Below are 13867 nucleotides of genomic sequence, written 5' to 3'. Positions count from 1 at the left end.
CAAGTTATGACCTCCTGTAAGTGGGACGACTGCAGAAGATCTCCTGGAGGACCACACCAGCTGATCTCCTGGAGGACCACACCAGCTGATCTCCTGGAGGACCACACCAGCTGATCTCCTGGAGGACCACACCAGCTGATCTCCTGGAGGACCACACCAGCTGATCTCCTGGAGGACCACACCACAGATGGGAGCTGCGATGACGTGGGCTCTGATTTTTAAAAGAATGGGTGGAGTCCATCCAGTCGGGCTGAGGACTTGGTCAGAACATCAGAATATCATCTGGCTGGAAGGAGGAGGAGTTCCAGAGTCTGGTCACAGATCCTGAGATCCACAGGAGGAGATGTAATGTTACTATATGTACACCACTGAACCACTGGAGGTCTGTCTGGGACCTTCCTAGCTCAAAAACGTTCATCATGTCTTCTTGTTGATACATTAGTTTTGAGTCCTTTTGTTCAGACATAGTCGTAAAAAAATTAGGACACCCCATTAAATATTCAATTCTTTATTAAGAAATGTTCACATATCGATGTCTAATCTTGTTTTTATTAATCTCTGGAAAAGAAAATGATTTAATTGCAGGTAAACGACAAAAAAGATCCTCGTTTTTCTTATGAAACAAAAGATATGAACAAAAATACATATTCTAATGGGGGAAAAATTAGGACATCCTACCCATTAATAGCTGGTGTTACCCGCTTTGGCTGAAATAACTTCAGTGAGACGCTTCTTGTAGCATCTACGGTCCGTTTATATTTTGGTAATTGGATTCTCCGTTCTGAAGCAGGTATTGAAAAACAAAAAACGAGTGGTTATTTGATTTTCCTTTTAAAATACAAAAATTAAAATAGAATTACAAGGCGTTTTCCTTTTCATGATCAAAAAAGGATATATGAAATTTTAAAAATGCTGATTTCCATTTTATATTTACAATAACAAAAAAAAAAAATCTGTAAGAGACAAACGATAAAAAGGACAGTTTTTCGTTTTCTGAGACCGGAAGTGGTCATCAGCAAGGGTGGAGCCAAACAGAGTACGGAGCATAGACTGTAAATAAATGTTTTTATTGTTAGTTTTCATGGTCAAAATGAGAGATCAGGTGGCCCATCTTAAAATAAATCAATATCGATTTTTTATTTATTAAGTTTTGCGACGCAAGGGGGCGTGGTTACCTGATTGACAGTTCGTCTGGAATGACTGACAGTCTGAAGGATTAATTCTGATATGGTCACTGGTGGTTTATCGGTGGAGAAGCAGAACCTTTCCAGAGACACTTTTCCTGCCTATTGGCTTGTTTTAACCAGTTTTCTACCTTCAGCTGATTCTACCAGCAGACACTGAAAGGACTGATTGGTCGGTAAGTGTTTATTTTCTTATCGGTGCCGCTTTTAATGCACTTTATATGCAGCTTTAGTGTCAAATATAATGTGTGCCATGCAGTCCAGATGTTGGTGGAGTTTATTTCAGTGTGTGTTAAACAGAGAAGAAAGTTAGCATCCAGTAAATATAAGCTTTAATGTTAGTGATGCTAACCGAGCTAGCTGCTCAGTCTGATTAAAGCTAACGTAGCATTAAGCTAACGATGTTTGTGTTGAGTTTCATGTTAACAGATGAAGTGTGTTGTGTTAGTGTAATGTGGTACATTTAGTTAAAACTGTGTGGAGACGCTGGTTCTCATTAATGTAACGTTTATAAAACCTAAATGTGATTCAAACAGTGAGGTTAAGGTTCTGTGTTGTCAGTAGTCCTAAATATCTGCTGAGTCTCTGAAGTTAAACTGGAGAAAACAGTAAATCTACTCTCTAATGATTAACATTGTTTAATTCACATGTTGTAGTACGTATTCCTGCAGTGTAGACTGGAAAAATAACCTCCCAGAATATGTCCAAAGTAATGATGAACGCTACAGTTATTACATTTAAATTACAGCACAGATAAGCTGGATAATAAAATCCTCTCCTGAAGCTAAAGTGACTACAGGTCTTTCTGTCTTTTAGTGCTTGGAAAACTATATGACAGAGGAAATCTTTCCAGGGTCACTTTAAAATGAACCTCTGCTGTTGATGCTGATGCTGTGACGTCTGTCTTCATCTCAGGTGTCTCATGTTCACTGTGAGGACCTTCTGAGTGAAGCTAACAGAAGGAAAACCTCATCTGGTTGTGAAGAAGCAGACCGAATGGACGACATCCTCAGTGAACCACTTCCTGTTTAGCTTTCACTGACAGAAGGACAGAGCAACTCTTTCAGCAGTTTATTATTCTCTGTTCTTAGTATTCACAGGTTCTATTTATCACCTTTAACTTCATCTCTGCTGCTGTAGCAGAAATATAATACAATAGTCCATGTTATTTATAGCAGATATGCAGCATTGAAACATCAACACATTCAGGACAAGAGCTTCATTATTTCCTTTATTACACATTTAAAAACTGCATTATTTAACAATTGTGAACTGTAAAGATGTGTAAACACATGATAAATGGATAAATAAACAATGTGTTGCTGACAGTGAAGTATAAAAACTGAACTGGATGTCATATTACAGTAGGGAGTGATGTTGATGTTCCTGCTTTGGTTTACTTCAGCTGTGTTTACAAAGACTCATTCTCTCTTTTTTTCTGTATTTTGATTAGTTTATCTATGTGATTTGTTTTCCGGATTTAACTGGTCATTAAGGACTCAAAAGAAAGGACCTGAAGAAATATGGTCTCGTCTGCCCTGATCCTGATGTAACCCGCTTCATTTTCCGTTTATATATTGTTTTGTACCTCTGTAAGCTTCATTTTACATGCTGGCAAACTCCCTGACTGTTATGATGGCCCCATCTGTCTGTTGTTAAACTGTTCATTTTTTGTTGTTTTGTAATGTAAAAGCAAAAATATAAAAATAAAGTATAACAAAAAGAAGTATAAAAACTGAACAGTCACAAGACAAGTTGTACTCTGAAGAGAGGAGCTGAATCTGCAGCATTATTGTTCTTAATGGAAGCATGAGGAGGACATCAGTGCTGCTCTTCCTCAAGGACAGAAGACTGTTCAGACGACCACAGCTGGATGTTCATGTTCTCTGGAGCTCTCAGTCCATCAGACTAGAGGTTCCCAATGATCCAGAACAAAGGAAAGGACACGAACAGTGAGGAAAAGATCTCCAAGGTTCTTTCATTCCAGCTGATGGAACTTTAAATATCAGAGTGAAGACATCAGGATATGAATGGAACACAATAGTGTTGTGTTTTGTCCTATTTTTAATCTTATAGAAATGTTTGTTTTCCTGGTTGAGGCCAAAGAATATTTTACTGCCTTAGATGGACAATAAAGTTTGTTATTTTTATTCTAATGTATCATTAGCATTAGCATGAGCTCCACAGTTATCTGACCGTACACTGTTGTAGAGAGAAAAATGTCTGAAACAAAGAACAGAGATATGAACTCAGAACTGAACTGAGAGATTAACATTCATCAGTAACAGAGTTCTGTGGAGGAACATTAGTGCAGATTCATTTCTATCTGCTGATCATTAATGAAGTGCACCTCTGAACAGCAGTTATTGATCCCTTATGACTGATCTATTATGATTGATCAGCTGTGACCTGCAGGACACTTAGCTACAGCTAATAGATAACTAGTTTATAACACTGACTAACCGGGATTAGCCTCAGTGTGAACACAAAGTTAGGAAACGTAACTTGAGATTTACAGAACGACTTTAAAACCCGATGTTAGAACATGTTTATATCAGAGGTTACAGTCTGATGGTAACTTACAGTAACTTCACTGCTTTATATGTGATGTTGTCCAGATGTAGAGAAGAGTACAACTAGTTACAAAGTTGATTTTAACGCTTACCTGTAGAGTCTATCTCCACTTTTGGAGGCTAACATTGTTAGCAGCAGCATCCATAAACAGCAGAAGCTGGTAAATGTGGGCGGGGCAGAGAGTCCTCGGCTCTGATTCAATCTGACCAATCACAGCTCCACCCTTGCTGTTGACAACATCCGGTCTCAGAAAATGAAAAACAGATGTTTTTTTTCGGTTCTGTCTCTTAGTGATTTTATTTTTTGTTATTGTAACTATAAAATGAAAATCAAAGCATTTTTAAAATTTTGTATATACATTTTTGATCATGAAAAGGAAAAACGCCTCGTATTTCTATTTTAATTTTTGTATTTTTAAAGGAAAATCTATAACCACTCGTTTTTTGTTTTTCAATACCCGCTTCAGAACGGAGAATCCAATTACCAAAATATACACGGACCATCTACCAGTCTCTGACATCGGTTTGAGGAAGGTTTGCCCCAGTCCTCAGTACAAAATTCTTTCAGCTGTGAGATGTTTGAGAGGTTTCTTGTATGTATCAAGTCACCCCACAGCATCTCAGTGGGATTAAGATCTGGGCTTTGACTCGGCCATCCCATGACTCCATTTCTTAGTCTTCAGCCAGTCCTTGGTGGATTTACTGGGATGTTTTGGGTCATTGTCATGTTGCAGGGTCCTGTTCTGCTTCAGCTTTAATTTTTTAATAATAATAATGGATGAGATTTACATAGCGCTTTTTTGGCCACTCAAAGCGCTTCACAATGGATCCATTATTCATTCATTCACACATTCTCACTCTGGTGGTGGTAAGCTACATTTGTAGCCACAGCTGTCCTGGGGCAGACTGATGGAAGCGTGGCTGTGAATCCACGCCTACGGCCCCTCTGACCACCACCAACATTCACACACCAGTATGAGAGCAGCACTGGAGGCAAGGTGGGTAAAGTGTCTTACCCAAGGACACAACATGACTAGGCGAGAGCGGCAATCGAACCGCCGACCCTTCGATCATTGGACGACCCGCTCTACCACCTGATCCACAGCCGCCCCGATGGCCTCACATTATCCTCAAGCACCCTCTGATAGATGGCAGAATTCATGGTGGATTCTGTAATGAGAGCTGTCCAGGTCCTGCTGCAACAAAGCATCCGTAAACCGTGATACCTCCACCTCCATGCTTCACAGTTGGTATGAGGTTTTTTCCCTGGAATGCTCTTTTTGGTTTACACCAAACATGTCCTCTGTTCTGGTGTCCAAATAATTCAGTTTTAGACTCATCTGTCCAAAGAACATTATTCCAGAAGCCTTAGTCTTTGTTCTCTCTGGCAAACTTCAGTCTGGCCTTCATGTTTCTCTTAGAGAGCAACAGTTTCCTTCTTGCACGCCTCCCATGAAAGTTGAACTTGTGCAGTCTCTTTCTGATTGTAGAGGCATGCACTTTCACATCAACGGTAGCAAGATCCTGCTGTAAGTCCTGTGGTGATGTTTTAGGGTTTTTGGAGACTTCTTTTAGCATCTTGCAGGGTGAACTTTCATGGACGGCCAGACCTGGGCATGGTGGCAGTTGTTTTATAAGTCCTCCACTTGTAGACTATTTTCCGGACAGTGGAATGGCTGATTTCAAATTCTTTTGAGATCTTTTTATATCTCTTTCCAGACTCATAAGTGGCTACAGTCTTCTTTCTGATGGCCTCAGACAGCTCTTTTGATCTCACCATGATGTTTATTCTCACTTCAACAGTCAGGAGCTCTCCAAGCTAAATGTCTGAGGCTTAAATAGGACAAACCTTTTTCCAAATGCTGACTAGCAATGTTGTAATCGTGCACCTGATGTGATACAGCTGTTATGGCTGCTGTTGCTTTCAAAAAACAAGACGTCCAAAACAGTCCGATTCGTCTTTTGAGGAGGAGGTTTACGACTCACTAATTTAATAAGCACACACGGAGATCTACTATGATTCAAAAACAAGTTTTATTTATGTAAACACAAGTTAAGTATTCTCCGTTGTTGACTTTCTAAAAATGCAAAAATAGCGTAATTTAGTGGCTGATAAACTGTCTCACTCCAACACAAAAAGCAGAGCCCTCAAAGCAACAGCTGATCGCTCTCCCTTCATCATGGGAGTGGGACGGCTCAACAAGTAGGAGGCAGGTGAGCAGTTAGTAATAATCAGAATTAGCAAAATGATTAATATAATTTAAATAATCATCATCTTAATAATAATAATTTGATATATCATCAATTAATAGAAATGGGCTCCAACAACAGCTGTGTGTGATTTTAGTCATGTTAAGTGGGAATAAATGTGGGGTGTCCTAATTTATTCCTCTCCAGAAACAGCATTTTTTTTCTTACATTTTGAAGAAACTTTTAAAAAGTCTTTTCTTCAGTTTTAATTATTATCCCCCGCCTCCACGAAGTGGAAAAGGGGGATATAGGTTTGGTCTCCGTCCGTCCGTCCGTCCGAGATGAAGGGGACAGCTTTTCTCAGAAACTATTACAGCTAGGATTACGAAATTTAGTGTGTAGCTTCACACTATGGACACCTTGATCAAGTTCGAAAATGAGACCTGTGCTATAATATTTAACAGAGTTATGGCCCTTTATCACTATTTTGGATATAGACTCATAGACATCATATGTGGCGGGGGGGGGGGGATATTGATGACTGTCATCTTGTTCAGTTATGTCACTTGAATCTTTCAGTATTGTTAAAGTTGACATTAAATATCCTTATGTCCAAATATGTTTTTTAAAAAAACATACAGGATTTCATAGGGTGTCCTGATTTCTTCTCATGACTGTAAGGTGAAGAGATAGATGTGAATTATCTACTGGGCGTGCTGCAAATGTCGGCTGTCACAGTCTACCGGCTGTCAGTGATGAAGGCGAGAGCTTCACCGAAACCATCAAGATGATAATTAACATCTGTCTCTTCACCGTATGTCTGAACAAAAGAACTCAAAACTGGGAGCTTCCTGTGTCACCTGTGCAGGTGTCCTCGGTCAGGTGGAGATAAGTCCAGAGCTCCTACTCTGTGCCTGGTGTGCGGCTCCATGCTCTGCTCTCAGAGTTACTGCTGTCAGACGGAAGTGGACGGAGAGGATGTCGGCGCCTGCACCGCCCACACCTTCACCTGTGGAGCTGGACTCGGCCTCTTCCTCAGGTAACACACCTGGAACAACTCCTGTAGTTTAGCTTCAATGACAAATATCACACCTGTACACAGCTGCATAGACTGCTCTCACCTGTGGAGTTTACCGTGTGCTTCCTGTGTGTGTTCAGGGTCAGAGAGAGTCAGGTGTTGTTTGTAGCAGGTAAAACTAAGGGCTGTTTCTATCCTCCACCGTACCTGGACGACTACGGAGAGACTGACCAGGGCCTCAAGTAAGAAGCTGCTGCTTTTCATTCTGTTTGTTTGTTTACTCTAGGCGGGGGAACCCCCTCCACCTGTGTTTATTTGTTTATTTGTTTGTTTGTTTACTCTAGGCGGGGGAACCCCCTCCACCTGTGTTTATTTGTTTATTTGTTTGTTTGTTTACTCTAGGCGGGGGAACCCCCTCCACCTGTGTTTATTTGTTTATTTATTTGTTTATTTGTTTACTCTAGGCGGGGGAACCCCCTCCACCTGTGTTTGTTTATTTATTTATTTGTTTACTCTAGGCGGGGGAACCCCCTCCACCTGTGTTTATTTGTTTATTTATTTGTTTATTTGTTTACTCTAGGCGGGGGAACCCCCTCCACCTGTGTTTATTTGTTTATTTATTTGTTTATTTGTTTACTCTAGGCGGGGGAACCCCCTCCACCTGTGTTTATTTGTTTATTTATTTGTTTATTTGTTTACTCTAGGCGGGGGAACCCCCTCCACCTGTGTTTATTTGTTTATTTGTTTACTCGAGGCGGGGGAACCCCCTCCACCTGTGTTTATTTATTTGTTTATTTGTTTACTCGAGGCGGGGGAACCCCCTCCACCTGTGTTTATTTGTTTATTTATTTGTTTATTTGTTTACTCGAGGCGGGGGAACCCCCTCCACCTGTGTTTATTTGTTTATTTATTTGTTTATTTGTTTACTCGAGGCGGGGGAACCCCCTCCACCTGTGTTTATTTGTTTACTTATTTGTTTATTTGTTTACTCGAGGCGGGGGAACCCCCTCCACCTGTGTTTATTTGTTTATTTATTTGTTTATTTGTTTACTCGAGGCGGGGGAACCCCCTCCACCTGTGTTTATTTGTTTATTTATTTGTTTATTTGTTTACTCGAGGCGGGGGAACCCCCTCCACCTGTGTTTATTTGTTTATTTATTTGTTTATTTGTTTACTCTAGGCGGGGGAACCCCCTCCACCTGTGTTTATTTGTTTACTTATTTGTTTATTTGTTTACTCGAGGCGGGGGAACCCCCTCCACCTGTGTTTATTTGTTTATTTATTTGTTTATTTGTTTACTCGAGGCGGGGGAACCCCCTCCACCTGTGTTTATTTGTTTATTTATTTGTTTATTTGTTTACTCTAGGCGGGGGAACCCCCTCCACCTGTGTTTATTTGTTTATTTATTTGTTTATTTGTTTACTCTAGGCGGGGGAACCCCCTCCACCTGTGTTCGGAGCGCTACAGGAAGATCGAGCGTCTGTGGCGGCAGCACGGCGTCGCTGAGGTCATCGGCCACGCCCAGGAGGCCAATCAGACGCTGGTTGCCATCGACTGGCAGCACCTGTGAGGGTTGGTCTGGCTCCGCCCCCTCGCTCAGAGAGATGGTCGCTGATTGGCTTTCAGCTGTCTCCCTGCCCCTTTTTTAATGATCTGACCCTCCCTTAATAAACCAGTCAGCTTCCTGCAGCGCTCCAATCAGCTTTCAGGGATTTTTCGGGTGTCTCAGTCCACCAATCAGAGAGAGGCGGTCTCGCTGACATCATCCTGCTCAAACAGAACCAGGAAGTCATTCTGCTAACTCAAGCCCCGCCCACCGGCAGCTGTCACTCAAGTGGAATGACAAGTCGTACGCCACCACCCAGGTTTCTGATTGGCTGGCTGTGAAGATGCGTTTTACTTGTGGGCAATCACAGAGTGCTTCCTCTGTCTCCATGGCAACAGCCATGTTCGGCAGTAGCAGCCAGTTCTAATGTGAATCCATCCATTCAACATCTGATCAGCAGTCAGCCAATCAGAAGGCTTTCCTCGATCTCTGGATCAGTTATTGATAAATCATCTGTCAGCAGGTCACATGACCTCATCAGCCCTCAGACTGATTGATTATTAGTTATTGATCTGTTTGGAGAACAGTCGCTTCATTTTGTCTTGTGGAAGAAACCCAACCAAATTGATTGATTGATTGATCGATCAGTCGATTAATTGATTGATGAGTTGATTGATTAATCAATTAATTGGTTGTTGGATTGATGGATTGATTGATCGATGGTTGTAGCTGCAGGCGGAGTTTGATTAATTTTGGTCTCCATGGTAACAGAGTGAAACATGAAAGTAGACTGATCAATAAATCAGCTGTTTGTGTCTTATTGATCAGCCACATACCAGAGCTGTGTATTGATTAGGAGTGATCAGTTTTTATTTGACGAGGTGATTGGTGGCGTGCTGTGTGATGTCACTGTTTTATGTTTTCACTTTATTTAAACGTCACATTTTGTTTGAAGCGAAAAACATTTTGTGTTTGTAGTTTTTTATGGAGGTCAGCTGATGGACAGGAAGTCATTGATCACACGTGATGTTAATATGTGAATTCTGTATAAACGACTACATGTATGATAATATTGTATAAGAAGCAGAAAACCAATAAAAGACTTTAAACCCTCACAGACTTTTCACTGAATCAGACATTAGCTGGTTTTTAATGTAAGGATTCTCTAAAGGTTTATTTATTCCTTCACCACTGATTATTGTGAATTTGGATTCAGTCAGCTGGATTTTACTTCCTGTTCTTTGAATTCTAACTGATTTATTTGTGTCCCCATGTGGAGAATCACGTCCAGATTTTATTCCTTTTTAATTTTCTGAGGTTTGATGACAAGCAGCAGGTAAAAACCGCCTTAAACGTCCAAACGACACTGAAATGTGTGAAAACCTGAGAAATGAAGTCATGTAGAACGTGTTGTAGGAATACAGGAATTCCAGAGGACATGACCAACTCAGATCAGAACAGAACTCTCTTCTCTCCCTTCAGCACAGAACAACCCCCATTTCTGGAGACATGGGACATATGAATCTCTGTGTGTTTTCATTCACAGTAAAAGGACATTTAGACCTTCTGCAGAAGGATGGAGCTCCCTGCTGAACATTAAACACCTTGGAAGAACCTTTTTGATAAACACGAACTATCACTTTATGCTGTAAATGCTTTGTTGGATCAACCTCATCTGTGCTCTAACCAAACCTTCCCCCACCCTCAGGAGATCTGTTTTCCCTGAGATCAGATAACAGCCATAAATTACGGCTCTGCTGGAGCACAGAGAGGCACACTTTCTTAAAGGAACTGAACATCTTCAAAACTCATATTTGAGATGTATTTTGTGTTTTCAGGTTTACCAAAGTTACAGAAAGTACTTCATCTCTAACATATCCAAAAATGACAATTCTACCCCTTACAGAAGTCCAGAGATTAAAGATGATGTTTAATTTCTTCCACAGGATACGATGATTTTGAATGATTTTCCATTTATTAATTATTCATTCTTGTTATTCATTACCAAATGTATGACATCATATCTTCACTGTGACATATAGTTTACCATCCAGAAGCACATTCATATCATTCTATTGAGTTAAATAATCCAATGTATTTGTTAACCTGCGTAATCCAACATGTGTTCCACTGTTACTTAAAGGGATTATGGTAAGGAATAGATCACGTTTACTTGTTAAATATCACATATTTTAATCCGTTCTGGATCATTTTCCTTCTCTCTGCCTCTTCCCTTGAAACAGAGAGCGTCAAATTTCAAGTGGAAACTCGCGCCGAAAACTTCCTTCCTCCACCCAGGTCCTCTGCTGAGCTGGACCCACAGATGAATTCAGCTGAGCCCCCTCCTCTTGGCTCTTCTGCCTCTGTCTCTCTCTGGGATGCCCACACCTGAGAATCTCACTGTTTCTTACCTAAGATGCATTTTTTTTTTTCACCTTCTGAAGTTTCTTTGTTTCAGAGTTTAGTAACTCTGGTGACTATCTTTAATTTTTGTAACTAAAGTTAGACTTTTTTGCTCACTTTCGACATCCGTTCTTTTACTTGGCCAACGCCTGAGAGCCAAGTGACTTTTTATCAACCGGACACCTGCTCTCTCTGCTGACAGCACCTGAGACCTGCTGGTCCAGGGGTCTGTTACACGAAGCAGGTTCAAGAAACTCTGAGTTGATCTACTCTGAGATGGAAAACTCTTGAGTTTTTGGTTTCACAACGGCTGATATGAGTTGGTTTAATTAACTTGGAGTAGTTTGACCCGGGGGCTGCACAGTGAGGTAGTGGTTAGCACTTTCGCCATGCAGCAAGAAGATCCCCGGTTCAAATCCCGGCCTGGGATCTTTCTGCATGGAGTTTGCATGTTCTCCCTGTGTATGCGTGGGTTTTCTCCGGGTACTCCGGCTTCCTCCCACAGTCCAAAAACATGCTGAGGTTAATTGGTTACTCTAAATTGTCCGTAGGTGTGAATGTGAGTGTGATTGTGTGTCTGTATATGTAGCCCTGTGACAGACTGGTGACCTGTCCAGGGTGTCCCCTGCCTTCACCAGAGTCAGCTGGGATAGACTCCAGCACCCCCATGACCCTAGTGAGGATAAAGCGGTGTACAGAGGATGGATGGATGGATGGATGGATAGTTTGACCCGGAGTTACGCGCGTGCACCGCAACTCTGAAAAGACAGCATCAATGGAACCCCGATTCGACGAGTCACCATGGAAACGGGGAAGCGAAAGGCTGCGTTTTTGAACTGGAAGTTTTTAACGCGCTCATATGGCGAGTTTGAACACGTTTTTAGAAAGAAGTGCAACACCGCTGCAGCTGCAAAAGAGAGAGAGACGGCGTGGAGAACAGCCCGGATCAATGCGTAAGTTTAAATGTAGTCCTTTGTAATCGTAATAATATTACAGGGAATAACTGTCTGAATGGTAGAATATTAAGTTATTTCATTTAGGGGAAATCCTGCAGGGCAGCAGCTTAAGATGAAATATAAAAACATTGTTCAAACAGGTCAGACCTCGGCATTATCTCATGGAGGTACTTCATGTTGATCATGTTTTACATTGTAAAGTAGCCTAAATATTAAGTGGCTGTTTGACTGTGCAGTTGTTTTATCCACACAGCCTAAATGTCTGCATCCATATCATGTCCTGTTAAATAATTAAGCCTATTTAAACTAACATAGACTTCTGCTCAGCCAACAGAAAGAAAGTAGATGCCTGTAAAACGGTGGAATAAAATGTCATGCATGCACATATATAGATCACAGTGCTGTCAGTCAGAAACTACTGATGTTTTCTTTCCTGCTGTCTAATGGGGCATGTGTTATTCTGAGAACAGACCATAATATATAGCAGTAAACACATGAATCCCACAGTCGGACCGTTCAGGTTACAGTAGTTCTGATTACATTGATAAAGGTTTGGTTCATCATAGTGGAATGAAGAATGTGCCTCTTTCTAATCATTTATATGTATATGATATGTATATCATATATATATGATTATTTAGTTCTCTTTTGTGTCTTTTTTTGTCTTTTGGCCCCTTCACACCACAACAGACCTTGTAACTGTAAGTTTAGTGTACTTTAAGTGTAGTTTAAGTTTACTGAAACATGTCACTGATCTAGGATGAAGAGGATGAAACTGTGTCTGCTGCCTTTACAGAGGGGGATCCAGAAAGGCATACAGAGGATGTTACTGATAGTTCTCTTCTCATTCACATTTTGGGTGGAATATAGAGTGTGACATTTAGCCTACACTGAAGTATTGCACATTCTCATCTTTTTAACAGAGCATGGCTGGACAGCAGCAGGATGGTTCCTCAGCTTCCACTGCACAGACTGACACAGTGAGATGGATGTTCAGGAAACACCAGAGCTTCATTCTGTGGAATTCATGTGCAACTGTATCATTGAATGTCCTCTATGTATTCCCAGTCATCAGTAAAACAGATTTACAAACTGCATTTGTTGAGAAGAATCCAAAAAACAGATTAGGAGGGCAGATCTGGAAACTGAAATACTGGAGCACAAGTTAGAGGTGGTGATGGTCACAGGTGAATTATGTTAACTACTGGAACATGAACTGAACTATCTGTTTATTTGTAGGAAATAAAGAAGAGCAAATGAAATGTGTCTCATGTCTTTATTTGCTGTGGTGGTGATGATGGAGACTTAAACTCTAAAGTGATTCTTGCATACGGTGTCTCTGACTGCTCTGCTGTCCTGGATAGCTGCAGGTGGATGGGCTCATCATCTGGGTCTTCAGTTTGTAGGGCAGGGTGTTGCTCTCCTCTAATAGTGGTAATATTATGAAGAACAACACATGCCACAGTAATATCACAGGCCCTCTCAGGGGTCACCCTGAGGAGACGTAGGCTCTGGAAACGGGCTTTCAGCAGGCCTATGGTCATCTCCATCCGGGCTCTGGTCCTGCAGTGAGTCCGGTTGAAGTTCTGTTGGGGGCCTGGTTCAGGGTCAGGGTATGAGGTCATCTGCCTGGGTTGTCATGGTAACCCCTGTCACCCAGCAGAAGGCCATCAAACTCTCCTGTAATGTATAGAGGATACATCAGAGTATATTAAAGGAGGGAGACAAGAGAATTCTATTGTGAAAATCTTTATGCTGCTGACCACGCTGCAGTCTGTTGCTCAGGTTAGACTCTCCAGATTAGGTTGTTTATGTAGATTATGGACTTAAAACGAATACGAAACGGTACCGCTCAAACCGATAATTGTCCGGAAATGCGAGAACATTTATGCTCGGTCTGATAACAATCTACCGACGAATATTTAATGATCTGTGCAGTAATGCTGCTCCTTTATCCACTGGATCGTTAATAAAAGCTGTTCTACGCCAAAACTCGC

The 13867-nt window shown here is 41.2% G+C and overlaps 1 protein-coding gene and 2 long non-coding RNA genes across 9 annotated transcripts in view; 2 read left to right on the top strand and 1 right to left on the bottom strand.

The window, feature by feature from the left end:
- The window catches only part of ubr2 (ubiquitin protein ligase E3 component n-recognin 2), a 69833-nt gene extending 60207 nt beyond the window's left edge, over nucleotides 1-9626 (top strand). The window contains 3 exon segments of the mRNA XM_051959481.1: nucleotides 6816-6986; nucleotides 7106-7207; nucleotides 8394-9626. Of these exon segments, the coding sequence (XP_051815441.1) occupies nucleotides 6816-6986; nucleotides 7106-7207; nucleotides 8394-8535 (415 nt within the window). The 3' untranslated portion in view covers nucleotides 8536-9626.
- LOC127537376 (uncharacterized) lies at nucleotides 7357-8459 on the bottom strand. 7 transcript variants are annotated; one of them, XR_007946981.1, is made up of 5 exons: nucleotides 8289-8408; nucleotides 8103-8164; nucleotides 7917-7978; nucleotides 7503-7688; nucleotides 7357-7448 (listed from the first exon to the last, which is right to left on the bottom strand). It is a non-coding gene; the product is annotated as an uncharacterized LOC127537376 (long non-coding RNA). The 7 variants fall into 7 exon arrangements; XR_007946980.1 differs by lacking the exons at nucleotides 7917-7978; nucleotides 8103-8164 and adding exons at nucleotides 7793-7916; nucleotides 7979-8102 and having other exon boundaries at nucleotides 8227-8308; XR_007946985.1 differs by lacking the exon at nucleotides 7917-7978 and having other exon boundaries at nucleotides 8103-8226; nucleotides 8351-8459.
- A 2017-nt stretch (nucleotides 9627-11643) lies between the features above and the next one.
- LOC127537613 (uncharacterized) lies at nucleotides 11644-13132 on the top strand. Its single transcript, XR_007947337.1, has 2 exons — nucleotides 11644-11867; nucleotides 12630-13132. It is a non-coding gene; the product is annotated as an uncharacterized LOC127537613 (long non-coding RNA).
- The last annotated feature ends 735 nt before the right edge of the window (nucleotides 13133-13867 follow it).

Source organism: Acanthochromis polyacanthus, chromosome 15 (genome assembly GCF_021347895.1).
Source record: "Acanthochromis polyacanthus isolate Apoly-LR-REF ecotype Palm Island chromosome 15, KAUST_Apoly_ChrSc, whole genome shotgun sequence".
Lineage (NCBI taxonomy): Eukaryota > Metazoa > Chordata > Actinopteri > Pomacentridae > Acanthochromis > Acanthochromis polyacanthus.
This window is presented reverse-complemented; position numbering and strand designations above follow the sequence as displayed.